General features: G+C 33.0%; 1 protein-coding gene across 4 annotated transcripts in view; it reads left to right on the top strand.

Annotated features, from left to right (window-relative positions):
• The window catches only part of BRWD3 (bromodomain and WD repeat domain containing 3), a 120,480-nt gene extending 101,385 nt beyond the window's left edge, over positions 1–19,095 (top strand). The window contains exons 34-41 of one of the 4 annotated variants that reach the window (XM_031671566.2): positions 2,796–2,852; positions 4,189–4,329; positions 5,228–5,299; positions 7,595–7,747; positions 8,701–8,864; positions 9,235–9,332; positions 9,911–10,030; positions 13,109–19,095. In XM_031671566.2, the coding sequence (XP_031527426.1) occupies positions 2,796–2,852; positions 4,189–4,329; positions 5,228–5,299; positions 7,595–7,747; positions 8,701–8,864; positions 9,235–9,332; positions 9,911–10,030; positions 13,109–13,863 (1,560 nt within the window). In that variant the 3' untranslated portion in view covers positions 13,864–19,095. Of the gene's footprint in view, positions 1–2,795; positions 2,853–4,188; positions 4,330–5,227; positions 5,300–7,594; positions 7,748–8,700; positions 8,865–9,234; positions 9,333–9,871; positions 10,031–13,108 lie in introns of all 4 variants that reach the window. The other 3 variants (XM_031671565.2, XM_006219396.4, XM_031671567.2) reach the window with 3 other exon arrangements.
• The last annotated feature ends 497 nt before the right edge of the window (positions 19,096–19,592 follow it).

The following is a 19,592-nucleotide window of genomic DNA, read 5'->3' as shown; positions in this document are numbered from 1 at the left end:
TAGCAAAGTTCAGTTATATAATACAGTGTTATCAACTATAGTCACCATGTTTTATATTAGATCCTTAAATCCTCAGACCTTATTCATCTTATAGCTGAAAGTTTGTACCCTTTTGCCATCCTTTCTGTGTTTTCTCCCACCATCCAGTTCACCACCCAACCACTTTTCTGTCTTGTTTCTATGAGTTTGACTCTTTTTTTTTTAAGATTCTACATATAAGTGATACCATACAATTTTTCTCTTTCTTTGTCTGGCTTATTTAACTTAGCATAATGCCCTCAGGGTCCATCTATGTTGTCACAAATGACAGAATTACCTTCTTTCTCAAGGCTGAATAATACTCCATTGTGTATATGTATACCACATCATCTTTATCCACTCATCTACTGACAGACACTTAGATTGTTTCCATGTCTTGGCTGTTGTGAATTATGCTGCAGTGAACTTGGAAGTGTAACTTTATATCTTTGATCTCTTGTTTTTATTTCCTTTGAATGTATACCTAGAAGTGGGATTGCTGAAATATATGGTAGTTCTATTTTTAATTTTTTGAGAAGTGTCCATACTGTTTAACATAGTGATTGTACCAATTTTCCCATCAAGAGTATACAACAATTTTTATTTCTTTGTCTTTTTGATAATAACCATTCTAACAGATGTGAAGTGATATCTCATTGTGATTTTCATTTGCTTTTCACTGATAATTAATGATGTTGAGCGTATTTTCATTTAGATGTCTCCTTTGGGAAAAAATGTCTATTCAGTTTCTCTGCCCATTTTTTAATCAGATTATTTGTTCTTTTGCTATCAAATTGTTTATATATTTTTGATATCAACCCCTTATCAAATATATGATTTGCAAATATTTTCTCCCATTCAGTATGTTGCCTTTTCATTTTGTTGATGGTTTCCTTTGTTGTGCAAAAGCTTTTTAGATTGATATAGCCCCACTTGTTTATTTTTGCAATTGTTGCTTTTTGCTGCCTTTGGATTTTCTCAAATCTAAAAACATTATTGCCAAGATAGATGTTAAGGAGCTTAACCCCTGTGTTTTCTTTTAGGAGTTTTATGGTTTCATGTCTTACATCCAAGTCTTTAATCCATTTTGAGTTGAGTTTTATGTATAATGTAAGCTAGGGGTCCAGTTTCATATCCACCTCTTTTGCAGGTGGATATCCAGTTTTCCCAGCACAATTTATTGAAGACACTATTGTTTCCCTACTGTAGATTCTTGGCTCTTTAGTTGTAAATTTATTGACCAATCTTCATGGGTTTATTTCTGTGTTCTATTCTGTTCCACTGATCTATGTGTTTTATGTTAATACCATACTCTTTTGATTACTATAACTTTGTAATATAGTTTGAGATTAGGAAGTGATGCCTTTAGCTTTTTTCTTCTTTCTCAAGATTGCTATTAGGATTCTTTCTTGTGGTTTCGTATAAATTTTAGGATTTTTTTCCATTCCTGCAAAAAAATACTGTTAGAATTTTGATAGGGATTGCATTGAATCTGTATATTGCTTTAGGTAGTATGGACATTTTAATAATATTATTTTTTCTAATCTATGAGCATGGACTATCTTTCCATTTATTTGTATATTCTTCAATCTCTGTCATCAATGCCTTACGGTTTTCAGTGTGCAGATCTTTCACCTCTTTGGTTAAAATTTTTCCAATATAGTTTACTCTTTGTGATGTAATTATAAATGGTATCATTTTCTGAATTTCACTTTCTGATATTCCTTTGTTGGTATTTAGAAATACAATTTATTTCTGTATATTGATTATGTACACTGCAACTTTACTGAATTTGTTTATTAGTCCTAACAGGTTTTTGGTAGAGTATTTAGGATTTCCTATATGTATGTCATGTCATCTACTAATAGAGACTGTATTACTTCCTCCTTTTTCAATTTGAATGTATTTTGTTTCTCTTGCCGGCCTAATTGTTCTAACTAGGAATTCTAATACTATGTTAAATAAAATTAACTAGAGTGGGCATACTTGTCTTATTCCTGATCTTAGAGGAAAAGCTTTTAGCTTTTTACCATTGATCTTGAAGTTAGCTGTGGGCTTGTCATATATGGTCTTTATTATGTTGAGATACATACAGTCCCTCTATACCTATCTTGTTGAGAGTTCTTATCATGGATAAATGTTACTCTGCTCAGAGTAGCACTCTTTGGGTCAGAATGGAAAATTAGAGTAAAACATAATTCAGCAACTTTATTTTATTAGAAAGGGGCACCAATGGCTCATAAGCTACTTTTCTTTTCTCCTGGGCATTACCTCTATGCTTCACGATCACCAGGTTAAATAGTGGTGTGTGGGCCTTGCCTTTTTGTATTAAAAAAAAGAAAACTATCGTTCGTAGGGATATTAATTAAATCTCACATTTTAATACACATAGAAAATAGATGTACTTCTTGAAATAGCAAAAGATAAATCATGAGTAATTCATGATTATCATACTAAATTAGCAGTTCATATAAAGTAAGTTTTTTTTAAAGAAATACTAGCATTTAGGTGCAACTTTAGATACCAATCACTAAATACTTTCCGCCTCATTCCCTGTTCTTATTTAAAGAGAAACCTTGTTTACTCTTCTTGCAGTATACTTTTCAACTTGTGCACAGCATGTAGGTAAAGTTTGGAATGAGTTTCCCCTCTCAACTTGGTTCTGCTGCCTGCTCCAATGAGGGAGTTAATTGCCATTTCTTTGTAAATGTTTATCTAACTTGTAAGACTTTGATTGTAACTTAATATCTTCTTTGGCTCTTCCCTTTTAATTTTAGGATACAGAAATGGTTGATTTAGATTCAGATGGTCCTGGTACTTCATCTGGAAGAAGGGTGAGTGAATAAATGAACTGCTGATAAGAAACAATTTCAGATTTCCTATGTCAGGGATCCCTAAGTACAGCTCCAAATATTTGGAGAGTTGCTAGAAAGACTTACAGAACTCAGTATATATAGTTGTTAACTCATTGCTAAGTGACACAGTAAAGATATATAGCTGGATCACAGGGAAAAAGATACAGGCAGCGTTTGGAGAAATCCATATGCACATTTCTTTATACTCTGTCTCCTCTGAGGGACCACACAGAGTACACACTTCCTCCACAATGAAAATGTAGCTACATGTATGTGATTAGACTCAGTTTCCAAGAAATGTATTGAATTTATTGGGAGTTTGTTATGTAGACAACCATCTGACTAGCAGCACATGCCAGGATTATAGACTCTCAGAATGCAGGAAAGCACAGGAAATATATAGGAAAGTGGGTGTTCAGCACAAATCACATTGTTTGTATAAACAATGTGGGCACAGTAAACCACCTTTCTTATTTAGGAAAGAGTTCAAGTGCCACGTTCCCAGATGCCAGTTAAGGGTCAACCTTACAAGCAAGCCCTGCTAAAGATAGCCTCAGGTCTGTTATGTTAACTCTGTTCTGCACACTTCCCCTCTATGATAATAGACAAACATTTGTTGTATATAAGGAAAAGTTTCCTTTCAAATACTGAAAGATATCATATAACAAAGGAATCAAATTGTAAAGGCCAGAATGTATTTTGACCACAAAGGATTTGCTTAAATAAATAAATAAATAAATATACATACACACACGCACACACACACACACACACACACACATATATATTTATACACACATAGGTCAAGTGTTATTTTGAGAAAATTATGGTGCCATTGTCAAATATTCTTAACTACGAGCAAAAATTAAGGCATTAAAATTATTAACCTTGTATAGAAAATAAAAGTTTGTTCATCTGTGTTTTATTTGAGGTTTAGGGGGAAGGTACTCAAGTTGTAGAGTGCATACTTAGCATGTATGAGGTTGTGGGTTCAATCCCCAGTACCTCTACTGGAAAACCAAGTAAATAAATAAACCTAATTTCTCCCCCCCTGCAAAAAAATTTCGTATTTGAGGTTTAGATTTTCTTAAAATGAGAATTCAGAATACTAGACATCTTGCTATTTCGTGAATATAATATCTAGTTTTTAATTTGTTTATTTTGTGTGAGGGGAAATGATGTCTAAATTAAACTAAGAAACTTTTAAATAGCAGCTACTCAGTCTTATATAGATATATTAACATCAAGAGGATAAGAGAAAATCAATGAATATTTAAGGAAAGAGCTTTTAGGTATAATTCTGTTAAATCTGCAGGTCAAATGCCGAGGCAGAAGACAGTCTTTAAAGTGTAATCCTGATGCTTGGAGAAAACAGTGCAAAGAGCTGTTGGGCCTCATTTATGAACGTGAAGACTCAGAGCCATTTCGACAGCCATCCGATCATCTTTCCTACCCAGTAAGCATACAGTTATTTAAGTAATTGCCAATATGTAATTTCCCATCACTGTTCATGGTAAGATCTAGTTAAGATCCTCTTTTCCTCTTTCATCCTTCCTTCCTTGTTCCTTTCTTCCTCTTCCTTCCTTGTTGGTGTATCTTTGAATTGTGAAAATGGGTAGTTTGATTACTTATGACTTTGAAAAATGCCTGACATGTACTTTGTGTGTAAATTATGCAGTTGTAAACCAAATTTCAATCTACATATCCTTGTAATTCCTTCCTGCTTTTACTTTAGATATTTGTTAATGCATTTTCCTAAGTTCTAATACACTTCTACACACTGGAGACTCTTGGTAACATATGTCAGACCTGTTTAATTTATACTAAATATGTTATCCAATATGAACACTTAGAGTAAATAATACACTATATTACTTTTCATCAAAGATAAAAGCATGAGAACTTAGATTATAGGATTCCTTTTCTAGGAGTATATATATTTATATGTTGAATAGCAAATCTGTTTTAACTTTTTCAGAGAAATGGTACAGCAATATTTCAGAAATACATCAGACCATCCTCTGAAATTAGTAAGCATTAGTATTCTCTGCATACACAAGTTACAGTTGGGAAAAATTGTCATTCAAATAAGGAATAAAATTATGTTCAACAAAGCTTGTTTTTGTTTTGTTTTGTTTGTTTTGTTTGTAGAGAGTTTGGGTAGAATAAACTAGTCTTATTTTTTCATAGCAGAGGAGAATGGTGAATGTAGAATTCCTTCATCTTAAATTACAGTCAGTGAAAGCATAATTCCTATTTATGGATCTTTGAGCATTAAATCATAATTGCATTGCAAGTCTTGAGAATTTGTTTTGGCAGTCTGGAAACACAATATATTTTCTTTACCCTAATAGGGCCATCAAGAACAAGAGGGTGAATCCTCTGAGTCAGTTATTCTAGAACAACAAGACCCATCTTTTTGTGAGGTAGGCCTAGTAGTCTCTAAAAAGCCATATATATTCTGGTTGTTTTGTATCGTTTTACTTTTTAAAATCTCCATAATGAAATGAACCTTTTATATTTTATAAAACTATTTTCCAACTCTGCTCACTCTCTTTTTACCTTTTTTTGATTTTTTGATTGTTTTTTTGTTTTTTAAATCAACATGAGCTGATTTAAATCAACATGTGCTCAAGAGTGTTCTTTATAATATTTGCGTAGATGTTTGTTTCTATAGATATAAACCCACTGTAGCAGAGTCAAAAACATCAATTACACAACATAATTATATCTGTAATTGCAATTGATTATTCCCACTGGGACTTCATTCAGCAGGGTGACTAGGTCTTTTTTAAGTTTTGGTCATCATAATGCACAAAGTTCCAATGTTTTTCCTCTGTGAAAATCTTTGGTTCATAAGCCATACTATGTGAGAATACACTTTTGTTTTTTATGATTTAAGCAAAAAAAATTTAAAAGATACATTAAAATCAATTACGGTTTCTCATAATTTCAAAAATATTTTCTCTCTTTTTATAATACCTCTCTTCTGCCCCTTTGGCTTCTCCTTTGAGAGAAATGTTGTGCTTTTACTTCTTAATGATTCTAAATATGATAAAGGTTCTAATACTGACTGTGGTTTTCACTCTAAAATACATTTATTACAGCTTTAGACACTGTAAAATATCATGCAGATGTTAGGTGGTATTGTAGTCAAGCCAGTGACAGATGAGGAAACCTTGTCATATACTTTTGAAGGAATTAGAATATTTAACTCAAAGAAGAGAAGAATAAAGATATAGTAACATTCCTTACATTTTTGAAGGGATGCCATGAAAGTATGTATTTTTTTCTATTTAGTTGAAAAGGGACAGATTAGAAGAAATAGGTGAACAATTTTTAGCTCAGTACAATATAAAGTCATCAGATGACAGGTTAACTAGCAAAAAGTGCATCATTTTTATCCAGAACTGTTAAGAATGGACTGGGTAGGAGATTGAAGAATGTTTGTATTGAGAATATAATTTCTACTGTCATTTTTTTTTTGCACTAAGGATCTGTTTCTATTCCTCTGTCATTGTAGGTACATGGTAATTACCAACTCCACAGATTTATACCTAGTTACTTACATCCCCAAAATCTACTATTCTTTTAATTTAATTGTTGAAAGTTCTCTTTCAGAAATAATTCCTGTAAACTCTCTTTAAAATGTATTCAAAAAATTTACATTGCCACTTTTTAAACATACAACATTAGTTGAGTTAGCTGTTTTAAACCTCAGGGTATACCTGCCTCTCAAAATGGTTCTGAGGATTAAATAAAAATGCACCTTGATTTTGTTAACTTAAAACACAAAATATCATTGCTTTTTAAATGTTTAATACTTTTTATGACTCTGCTGTGTCTTTCACACAGATCTCTGTTAGGTCATGAAATCTTATTGCCCAATCTTAAGTATTATTGTCCAATCTTAAGCCAAGATTTAAGAAGTTGTGCAGTGCCTAGCATGTACAAAATTCCCATGAATGAGGAACTGTGGTTAAGAATGAAATAAAGGTATTTTTTTCAAAATTGGTATTGTTATTGGTAGTTGTGGTATATATAAGTATAAATTTCAGATGTAATTTCATATGATAACCTCACAAATATCTTATGAAATTCCATATGCTAACCCTACGACTATCTTAAGTAGACTTGAAAGATCTGGGTTAAAAGAGTCTTTTCCCTCTCCTAATTAATCAAAATGAAACTAATGTGAATCTATGAGATGGAGTAAGCAAAAGTATCACATTTATTAAAAAACAAAAAGGAAAAAGGCACAGACATGGCCACTTTGACTTTGACCTTCAACTAATGACAGTTTGGGTAGAATCCCCGCATGCCAAGTCTCTGACAAATTGCTCAACAAAGGCTGAAGATGGGATTATTGACATAGAATTAAATGGTTACATGTCACAAATTAGCTACATATTTACAAGATACTCCTAGCTTTGTAGAGATGAAGCCAATGGCTGTGCATTTTGTATTCTGCTCCTTGAAAGAGTCATCTCGTTATCCATTGCAGGGTGAGAGCCAAGGCCCTCACACAGACCCCTGCTATTTTCCTGAGCCACCAGAAGAGCTCTATTAAATGGATGGTTTGAAGCTAGGGGGAGGTAGTTGGCAAATTGAAGAGCAGTGTGTTTATTTCATGGTGGATTGGTGGTGCAAATCTCAGTACCATTGTATTATGTAGTGTTGTTACTCAGACTGTGTATTTAATAACACATTCTTCTTTGTAGGATAATCAAGATGTTATAGATACTCCTATGGACTTCAGCACTGTGAAAGAAACTTTGGAAGCAGGAAACTATGGTAGTCCTCTGGAATTTTATAAGGATGTTCGCCAAATATTCAGCAACTCCAAAGCTTATACCTCTAATAAAAAGTCAAGGGTATGAAAAACAAATATTAGGTGGATTAATTACCTAAGCATTTAGTTATATATGTCAGGCAGTTTTCTTTCACTAGTTTTAAAATTGCAAAACAAATATGTACTACAATTTTGACATAGTTATTGAAGTTTGATTCTCAGTGCTTTCTCTGAAACTGTTTATTAGGCATGCATTCATGATACATTTAGCAAGGTCATTCTGAAATTAAGCCCCTCTTCCTTTCTTCTACCTGCCTCTTCTTTACTCTTAAGCAATACTTATATTTACCAAAAAGAAATCAAAGAAAGGAGTGGTAGAAATTTGAGTACTCTTTACTATGTCCAGTAAATAATTTGATAAGTAAAAGTGATTGACAGTATTAATTTAACTTATGTATTATGAACATTTTCCCATTTTATTATTACTCTTTAAAAACAGAAGTTTTAATGTTTCCATTGTATTCTACTGTATAGGCGGGTTTGTTATTTAACCAGTATCCTGATGCTAGAGGTTTAGGTTGTTTTTTGTTTCTCACTTTAAATGAATAATGCTGTGGCTAACATCTTTGACCCTTGAACATAATTATTTTGTATGTGTAATTCTCTGATATTTCCTTAGGATAAATTTCTAGAAGTAAAATTGTTTGCCAAAGGATATGTATATTTTTAAAGTTTTGACATGTACTGCAAATTGTCTTTAGAATATTGTTCCAGTTAAAATACCCATTGGCCGTGTATGAGAATGTTTTATCCTATCCTTCCCAACAATGGACATTATCTTATAAAAATCTTGATTAATATATAGGTGAAAATGGTACCTTGTTTTACTTCTTCAGGAAGAATTTTTCTACTGTATGATATAGCACATATATTTTGTCTGAAAGGATGATGCTGGTATTGGTCCAGACAGGTTTATACTTTTTATTTTGATATAATTAAAGTAGTTGATAAAATGACTAATTTCTACCTTTTCAGATCTATAGCATGACACTGCGATTATCTGCCTTATTTGAAAGTCATATTAAAAATATCATCTCTGAATATAAGTCAGCAATCCAGAGTCAGAAGAGGAGAAGGCCACGGTACAGAAAACGTCTAAGAAGCAGCAGCAGTTCATTATCTAGTAGCAGAGCTCCTAGGTACATTACATTGATGTCACAGTTTGTGTTTTCGAAGCATTTTATGTGTATTACTCATTTTTTAAAGTTTATTGGCTACTTTGAAGGGATCTCAAGACTCAAGAGATTTTTTTTAAGAACTCTTACACCTGTGTAAAGATGGAGCTGGTAACTCAAAGCTTTGTTTATGTGGATTTTACTATACCAAAACTTTTTTTCTAAAAAATTAATGATTGAAATTTAACTTTGTCCTATTACCAGTTTGAAGCATTTCACTTAAATTATATTTTATTTCTTCTTTGGTCAACTTAAGCATTTTGTATCGTATTGTCTCTAGCATATTACGTTGCTAATAGAAAATGTTCATTATTTTATTTATTTTCACTTGTAGTCCAAAAGGGAAACAGAAACAAATGAAGTTGCAGCCTAAAAATGACCAGAATACCTCAGTGTGTTATGCCAGGACTAGCTCTCCTTTCTCATCTCCTGGTAAGTATGTCTTTTGTTTATGTTGTTCTGTATTTTAGTTTAATAATGGTACTAAGGATATCGAAGAGGCAGTGTGGTTTATACTACAAAGAACAATGGATTTAGATGTAGAAAAGTTGCATTTTATCTCCAGTTCTTCTATCTGTGTGGCCCTGGTTATGACATTAAGTCATAGGATTTAGTTTCTTCATTTTTAAAATGACGGTGTTAAGACTAGGTGAATTTTAAAGTCACGTAATTTTTAAATTCTGTAATTTTTTAACATCTATAGTGTCTCAGACCACTCATCTACAATTGAATTGAAGATTCATTATGTGGGGAGATGGTTTCCTTGGACAAGTTTTTCTCACATTCTGTGCTTGAAAGTTTAATGATGTGATAAAACATTTCTTCTCAAAATATTCATATTTCCTCCTTGAGACAACTTGTAATTTTGATGTTAGAGTTAAATAACTGAGTGAGATATAGTTTTAAAAACAACCTGTTTAACTTTTCTGAAAACATAATTATGTTAACCTTACAGTCTTTTTAAATGTAAGTTTCAGATGCTGCTGAAGGGCTTTCACTGTATTTACTAGATGATGAACCGGATGGGCCATTTTCTTCATCGAGCTTCAGTGGATATAGCCGAAGTGGAAATAGCCATGACCCAGGAAAAGCCAAATCATTTCGAAATAGAGTTTTGCCTATTAAACAAGGTAAGAAATAAATATGGCCAGAGCATTTATTCTTTGTTCCTTTTTGATGGCAGACAGCTCATTTAAAAGCTGATGTGTTTAGGTCATAAAGTTAGCATGTCCTTATAGTTTATGAGGATTTTAATATTGTCAAATTTGAGTCATATAGGATTTCATATCCACAAATAGGAATGGGTGGATTTCCAAACATATCTTAGTCTTTTAAACATATCTTAGTCTTTTAAAAACAAAATGTAAAATGAATAGGGAGGAAAAAATAAAGAGATCTTTCCCCCAACACATAAAAACCAGACAGTTAGACACAGGATTCTTTGTATTATTAAATTATATTAATAAGAAAGGAAAAACGTTTTTTCAAAATCATCGTTAAATAGGATTCATATTTTTAAGGGCTACCCCAGTTTTACAAGAGGATTTGTGTTGAAAATGAGCCTTCTTTCAGTCAACTCCCACCTACCATCTTCCTTTGGTATTCCAGTTATATAACTCAGATATTCTCTTCCTTTGGAGCCTGCTGTCTCAGTCATTTAGGGGTTTTCAGACTGCCCTACCTGTTTCTGGGTAATCCACTAAGTACTTCAGGAATTCTCAGAAGAGCTTTCCCATTCAACCTGTACAACTCTGTTTTTATTTCATTTGATGAGCTTCCGTATAACTTATTTGGAGGACAGTTTTCACTGCTTCAAAAAAAATAACTGATCTAATCATTCGTTATCAGGTACATCCGTTTTGAATCGTGTCTAGGGGAATCAGTTATAAATATTTTAAGTTTATTATTGTTATATAAACTTTCTTCTTATACCTAGTCCTATATTTTGGGCCCTGAACATGTTCAAAGAAAGTTCTAATTTGTTCATCTATTTGAAGTTTGTGAAGAATAGTAGTTAATATGCTTTTCCAAGTATCTTTATTGAAATACATTTTTATTTTATGTAAATGTTTAGTGAAAGATTAAGTAACTTATCCATTATTATTGAAGTTTCAAATAACTTAAAAATAGACACTATAAAGTTATATTTTACTGATTATTTTTGAAATATTGAAACATCTGATTACTTTAAAAGAATTAGTGCCTTTATTCTTCCCAATCTATATCTTTACCCTCTCCTCTGATCCTGCTGCACTTCCATCTCTTTTTGCCCTTCCCTTCACTGTCAAGCTTTTAGAAAGAGTAGCTTATACTTCCTACCTCTGTTTTCTTTCCATCTAAACATTTCTTCACCCTTTGTAGTCTGGCCTCTGCCCTCAACACTCTCCAGAAGCTATTTTACCCAGAATCACTGGTAATCTTCAGTGACCAGCAAGTGTTCTTTTGTTAGTCCCCATCTCCTCAATCCCTCCATATCAGTCCATGCTATTGACTACCCCCCTAGGAACTCTACTCCCTGCTTGGCTTCTATACTCTACTGATTCTCCTATATCTCTGTTTGTCTTATATTTCTATATTTTTTTCTTTTCTTCTGACTTTTGTGCCTCTTATTTGCAGTTTCTCACTTTTTTTTAAAGGCTTTGTCTCCAAATACAGTCATATTGGGGGTTAGGACTTCAACATATGTATTTCTGGGTGGGGGGCACAATTCAGTCCATAACACCTAGACTATTAGACTGATCTTATAATTGCAGTTACCACAAAACCCTCCTCTTTGCTCTCTCCAATCTTTGCAGTTCTGTCTCCTGTTTTCCTCCTACCTCACTTATCTTTGCCAGTTTTTCTTTACCTTTAAATGTTGGAATATCCCAAGTTTCACTCCTCGGCCACTTCTTTTTCTTTACTTGCTCTCTCAATGAACTCTCTGTTTTTTTTTTTTTGCCCTAAATATTATCTGTTTACTGAACACTTCCAAAATTATATCTCCAGCTCTATATAGAGGCTCCTCTGGTTTCTAGACTGGTATATTTACCTGCTTTTTTTTTTAATGTCTTTACTTGGATTTCTAATAGCATTTAAAACTGCAATGTTGATTTTTTTTTTCTACCAGCTTGACAAACCTATTCCTTCTTTATTGTTCTCTAACCTAGCAAAATGTCTCTACCATTCACCCAGTTGCTCAGGCCATAAAATGTAGGAGTTGACCTTCATTTTGTGCTTTGTACTTGACATCCAATCTGTCAGCAGTTCCTGTCAGTTTGAACTTTAAAGGTTGGTTCTGGTGGATCCTCTAGAAGGAAATATTCTAAATCTGATCACTTCTCATCACCTCTTTTAGTACATCCCTCATCATATCTTACCTAAGCTATTGCATTGTACTCCCAACTGATCATTGCTTCCAATCTTTCCCTGTCTGTATTCTGTTCTCTATACAGCAACCATACCACTTTTGTATAAATTTAAATTAGATCCTGTTATTCATTCTCCAGCTTTAAAACCTTCTACTGACAGTCATCTACTACTACTCCTGAAAAAGTACGGATTTTCCTCTTCCACTCTAGTTACACTGATTTTCTGTTTTCTCCAGTGAAATGTCCTTTCCCCAGATCTCATTTCATTCAGTTCTTTACTCAAATACTAGCTCAGCAGAAGTCTTCCCTATCTAAAATAACACCCCCATACATACATTTGCGCTCTTTTTTACTCACTTTTCTTTTTCTTTATAGCCCATATTATTACTTCAAATTATATTATTTATTTGTTCATTTCATTGTCTATCAAGCTTTTCCTACTGAAATATAAATTCAAAGAGGAAAGACTTTGTCTCATTGCCATTTTCCAAGCTCCAAACTATGCCTGGCCCATAGTAGGTAATCTGTTTGTTGAATGAATGAATAAAATTATTCTAATACATGTTCCCAGATAATTACTTCTAGAGTTCTAGCCCTTAAAATTTCTGTATAGCTACCTCACCACCCATCATCCCTCCATACTGCCCCCCATCCCCTGCAAAAAGCAGACAAAAATTAAAACTTTAATATTTTCCGTTTCCAACTTATTTAAATTCATACTCCAGCACTCTCCATGATTTTATCACATCTATCTTTGGGCACCGAATACTTTTTGACAGACTGTTTATTTTACTTTTGAACTTAAATAACTATCTTAATCAGTGTCAAAGCTTTAAAAAATCATTCGTCTTGATTTAGATCACTCCCTTGATGGACCCCTTACAAATGGTGATGGCAGAGAGCCCCGGACAGGCATCAAGAGAAAGCTACTTAGTGCATCAGAAGAAGATGAAAGCATGGGAAGAGAAGAAAAAGAGAAAAAAGAAACAAAAGAGAAATCACATTTATCTTCCTCAGAGAGTGGAGAGTTAGGATCCAGTTTAAGTTCTGAAAGTACCTGTGGTTCTGATTCTGACTCTGAATCAACTTCCAGAACTGATCAAGATTACGTAGATGGAGACCATGACTATAGCAAATTTATACAAACTAGGCCTAAAAGAAAACTCAGAAAGCAATATGCCAATGGAAAAAGAAACTGGAAGACGAGAGGCACAGGAGGAAGAGGCAGATGGGGCAGATGGGGTAGATGGAGTAGAGGAGGCAGAGGAAGAGGAGGCAGGGGACGAGGCAGTCGAGGAAGAGGTGGAGGTGGCACGAGAGGGAGAGGGAGAGGGAGAGGAGGAAGAGGTGCTTCTAGAGGAGCCTCCAGAGCCAAACGTGCACGTATTGCAGATGATGAATTTGATACGATGTTTTCAGGACGTTTTAGTAGACTGCCTCGAATTAAAACAAGAAACCAAGGCAGGAGGACTGTTTTATATAATGATGATTCTGATAATGACAATTTTGTGTCCACTGAAGATCCTCTGAATCTTGGTACATCCAGATCAGGCAGAGTGCGTAAAATGACAGAAAAAGCCAGGGTTAGCCATCTCATGGGATGGAATTATTAACAGTTAATAAATTTAGAATAATTTAAAAAATTCAATGGCCTTCTACTGCAGGGAATTTACCAGGAAATCTACAAAGCAAGTTGTGTGGGGACTTCTGCTTCCTTTCACATTGGTGCTTTTCCATTATGCCAGTATACATTTGTTTCAAGACTTTTGATCTCCACACTTCATTTGTTCAAACAAGCCTTACTCATTAGGCCTTAAAGTTAAAAAAATTCTGTACACACACACACACACACACACACACCATAGACACACTACAGATTTACTACGTTAAAGAAGCATTCAGCTTCTTAAGAGTAGCATGACATTTTTATCTCAATGGAATATCCCTCTTTTGCTTTTGTATCACAGAAGTATAGCACCTTCTTACAGAGTTTTATATAGTTTGTTTTTGCCATTTTGATTCCTGTACCAGTAATAATGACTTTTGCACAATACACCAATCCTAAAGGCAGCTATTAAATGTTTACAGTTTCTATATTGTAAGAACGATCTGGATTATTTTACTCTTCCCAGGCCAAACTTTCATGAATTGTACTGAACTGAAGTATATATTTATACTACAGTTTTGTGGGGGGTGGGGGGTTCTTAATATGCTTTTCATTGATCTGCTTAATTCATGTTAAAGGTGAGAAAGGGTTGGTGCCTTGTAAATATGTAGCAAATCTTTGTGGTGTGTCCTGATGTGTGCATTAACTTTATTAAAAAAGAATACTTGAGGTATCAATCTAGACAAGGTGCCAAATGCAAAAGTTCCTTGCATCCATTTTCTTTTTCCTATTATATTTTATTGCATTAATAGAACTTGTGTAGCTTAAAGAATAACTTAAACATTTGAAAAATCCTCATCCACAAAGAATAACTGAATAGTAGCTCAGCTACCTCTATTAACTACAACTACTGGAAACATTAAGAAAAAATAGATGCTGTTATTCATTACTGACTAAGGAGAAATAGAACAAGCGTGGTAGGAATGAATTCTCATAAGTTATAAGCTGAGAAGTTGTTAATAATTGTATTGGCTCTCAAATTAATAGTTGTAATTAAACTTCTTAAGTATAGTATAGTCTACCTTATTAGGCTTTTCTTAGAACATATTTGTGTAAGTAGACTTGATCTACTGCTTATGTATCTCTGCTACCACTTATTTAACAGCTGTGAGTGACTGATTTTGAATTTTAAAATGTAACACAGCACCTAATCTGAGTTGGAATGTTTTGGCTAGCTAATATTTTGAATCAACTTTAATAGGTTCTGCTCATTACCATTCCAAAGGGTTCTTCTGTTATAATCTTTCAGAAAAGAACCTCATTGCACTGCACACTATTTTCATTCATTATTTTATAGATGAAAAAAATCCACCCTATGGTCTTGTTTACAGCAGTAGAGTGCACATGGTTCCATAAGCAAGTTTGAATTTCAAGATCAATTTTACTCCTCAAATTTGAGAGATTGCAATTTTGCTAATTTGTTAGATACTTAGTTTTTTGAGGTGAGAAGGATGATACCGATCTCTGTTTTTATAACAACAGATTTGTTGCACATAGATCAGACTTGTGGAATAAAAGAAACTTCTTAGTGTATGCTTTAGTAATCCCAGGATATTTCTTAAGCTTATATGTTTGTCTCATGCTTTCAGTCATTTCATGCATCTGAAAATCTGTAAGTGCAGAGGAAGGAGTACACACATAACTTTGCTTTTTTGGTTGGGTTGGGTAAGGGTTATTCTTGGACTAACATCTTTAAGCAATTTTCACTTGCAGTAGAAATGATGTTCAGGCTTTAAGAAAGTTTTGTGATTGTTAATGAACTAATTTCTGTTACTGGACAGATCAAGCTGATATTTTTGTTGTTGCTGTAGTCTTCTTTTCAGTAAACCAAAACTACTTCTGGTTGTAATTCAGCTGCCACTTTTGACCATAATACAGATTCAAAAATCTTCATGTTTGAAACTCTGCTTTTGATTTTTGCTAAAATGTACTATTTTAGTTATTCATCTCTTGGACATTTAGACTAAGTTTGTGCCTGTGTTTTCCTGGAATCAGTAACACTTTGGCTTACCGTATTCAAAGTAACATATTCCTCACCTTCATGGATTTACCCAAATGTGTATTACATGTATCATTTTAGTGTGGAAATTTGTTTGACATTCTTCTATGAAGAGCTGACCTCTTGAAATGTAGAAGAATTGCCATTTGTGTGATTTAGCTATCTCAAGCTTTATTTATAATTTATTTTGAAAAATAAAAATGGCACATTTATTTCCCAAATGTCAAGATTTTCTGGGGTTAGATAATTAGAATAATAAGGCTGAAGACATTTTTAAGCATATTTTATATGTAGTGAAATACTGTGAAAATACTAGTGAACAGCATTTTGCTGTAATGTTGATTTCAGTTATTAGAATTTAAAGAGTTAGTCATCAGGGTAGGTTAGATGGGCATAGTTATCATTTATTATAAAACAAACATCATTTTCTGTTTGCATGCAAATTATTTTAATAAGTGTGAAAATAAAAGTTTGGAAGACAGTATTTTTACTTTTATATCTGGACTTCCCCCCCCAATTTATACTTTGCCTTTTTTGTAGCACCACCTCCTGTGAATGTGTTGTAATTTGTATCACATTGAATATTTTATCACTTTAATTTTTTAGAGGTCCTTTAAACCTAAATAAGATCTGGGTTTAGCCATAGAAAAGCAAGTAGAAAATGAGCTAAGAATTGTGACGTCTAAATCTTAAATGAATTGATAAGAAAAAACACTTAAATTTAGGTCCTTGAGAGCATATACATGTACAAGCCTATTCCTATGCTAAATGTTGATAGTCAATAACTTGTAATATTTCTCATGAATGCTAATAATGTTTTAATTCCCAGCTTTAAGATCTTAGCATGTGTATCTATTTATGAAAACAGAATTGTGTGTTTCTTCTATGGCTTGCTGTGTGTATCTCTTCCAGCAATAGGATGCTCTCCAAAACATTCACTAGCCTATTAGTGTAATGACTAAATTTGTGTGTGTGTGTGTTCGTGCACACATATGTGTGCCTGTATGTAGGTTTTTTTTCCAACTTGACACACTTTATCTCAGATACTAAAAAAAAAAGAAATTTGTATGGAAGGCAGCCGTATTCACTGTCTACCAGTTCATTGCTTCTGTTGTAAAGTGCTTAGCCTGTATATATACTGCTTGATCTTCCATATCATTATGCCTTCTAGATAAACAATCTAGGTTTTGTTGTGTACATGTGTTGCTCTATTTTTTAAATTCAGTTTTCCCTTCTTTTGTGTGTTTTTCTGTTTCCCTTCCCAGAGCCCAGACTTTTGTTTGAATTCTTTCATATAGCACTTTGTTTCACCAGAGGCTAAGAAACTGAGTAAAGTTCATGAATCTTATTCTGCACAATTATGTGCTCAGATATCTAACTCAGCCTTCCAATACTTTGAAGAAAATTTGAGTGATTTATCTTTGCTGTTGTTTTTGTTGTAATCCTAGATTATCATCAGACAATAACAGAATGATTAAAAGAGAAAGATGTGACTGCCACTTCTTACTTTTTGATCAAAACTTTTTTGAGCATTTTTCAAAATTTGTATGTTGTGGTAGTGATACAATTAAACATCTTATTACTTGCTTATATATCTTGGGAATTATTTTATGCACATTTACCAACTGGTACTTATCTTTAAAGTTGGAATTTTTACATCCACGAAAAGGAGACTTCCATCCAGTATAATTTTCAGTATACTTTGACATCCAGCCTTTTAAACAATTACCAACATTTTGAGGTCTGAAATAAATGATTTATTTCTGGGGGAAGGAGTGGAATTTTTGACAATTTTGACAAATCATAGCTTTAAATGTTAACTTCATCCCCAACATTTTTGTGTTACATGAGGCTTTATGAAAGTTTTTGAAAATAGAATATTCTAAGATCATTTTGAAGGCTTGTTTTAAAAACTAGTGTGAAAATATTTTCATGTTTTTTGGTTTTTACCTCTCAGTAAAGTTTCTTTACCAAATTTTGATTAAATTCTAATTATGAAGTTAAATTTTTTCATGGTGCTGTATTTTGTGGAATATGGATTACTCTCAAGTTTCTTAACATTTGTTTATTACATTGTCTTATCCTTGCTTATTTCCTCTTCCATCATTCCTGTCTTGCTTGCATTTATTATCTTCATTTCTCTTTCTGCAATGAAGACCGCACCTAATTTAGCACATTTCAACAAGACTGGCAATTTATGATTCATTGATGGGAGAAGTACAGTAGAAAGGCCCTGCAGTTTAGAGTTAAGGTGTGTTTATTTATATGTATGCCCATTTGTTATTCTTATACCTATCTTAATTAAATCTAGAATATGAGACTTTGACATAAATGCATTGTAAGTATTTTCTAAAAAATAAAACTATTGATACTATTAAAATCGCCATTGGTAATTGACTTTTAAAATCACATACAAAAATATTTAGAAACCCAGTTGGGAAATGTGTTTTTACATATGTCACCAGATACACATTAGGCAGTACTACAAATGTTAATTCTTTAAACAATACTGTGGTGATGGCAATCAGTAATTTATTTCTTTGTCCTGTAACTTATCATCCTTGTCTTTTGTAATCCCTTACAAAGTAATAACAAAACTGTACCTTATGTTTGTTCTGAGTATCCACAAATTTTAAGATGGAAAATCATTCAGTTAATAGTTGATATGATGTTGTATATGGACAAAATGTCCATTAAACTAAAATTCAGTAAAGAAAGGTAAACTAAACTGGCTTGGTTTATAAAAGATGTTTTATTTGGCAGTTTATTAGTCATTATAAGCAATTATCTTCAAAGACAAAAAATAACTGGACTAATTTGTTGCCATTCTTTATGGGATGTTTACAATAAAATTCCAAGTTGTTTGGAATCAGTTGCACTCTTGCTGCTTTATGCCTCAACTCAGGTACTGGAGATAAATTAACAAGAAGGAAGAAATGTGGAGTTACTTTCCATTATCCAGCTTCAGAGATTGTTACCTGTAACTCTTGGGCCTTTCGTTTCTTGTTTTCCTGTCATATACTATTTTATTATTGTTATTATTTTAATCTGAGAAACTAGAATGCTTTCTATCAAAGAAAATTGTTTTGTGTGTGTGTGTGTGTGTGTGTTTGCCTTAGTTGTTGCATATATTCCTTTGAGTCATTTTTGGGTAATAAATATATTAACGTTTTAAATGTGGGCTGCTTGGTGTGTTAAATAACAGCCTGCAAAGTTTTATTCAACATTTTGTTTTGTTGAGAAATCTGTTTGAAATGAATAGGTTTCTAATGTCTTTATGGCTTATACATTTTAGCAGCTGAACTATGAATCTGACATTTTTATTTATAGTAAAATTGCTCACAGAAGCCTAACTATATTATAAATGGTACTTTAATTCAATGTAAGTGAAGGAGGGAGTGAAGTAAGGTGAGAGGTAACTTTTGATCCAGGAACTGAAAGCCCCAGCAAGAGCAATTCATCCCATTTATGCAACTAAATGGTTACTCAGAATTTTCTTCCCAATGGTAAGAACTCCATTAGGTTCAAGGTAAGTAAGCTGACCAAAGACTGGACTGTCTTGTGTATTTAAAATTAAGAAATAAGCTATTTAGAAAAAAACACAACACCTTTGCCTTCTGGTATTGTATTCTATGACTATGAAAGTAGTCCAAATTTTTGCAGTATTTGAAGGTCGA

Source organism: Vicugna pacos, chromosome X (assembly GCF_048564905.1).
Source record: "Vicugna pacos chromosome X, VicPac4, whole genome shotgun sequence".
In the NCBI taxonomy this organism is placed as follows: Eukaryota; Metazoa; Chordata; class Mammalia; order Artiodactyla; family Camelidae; genus Vicugna; species Vicugna pacos.
The sequence above is the reverse complement of the archived record's forward strand: the minus strand, read 5'-3'. Positions and strand labels throughout refer to the sequence as shown.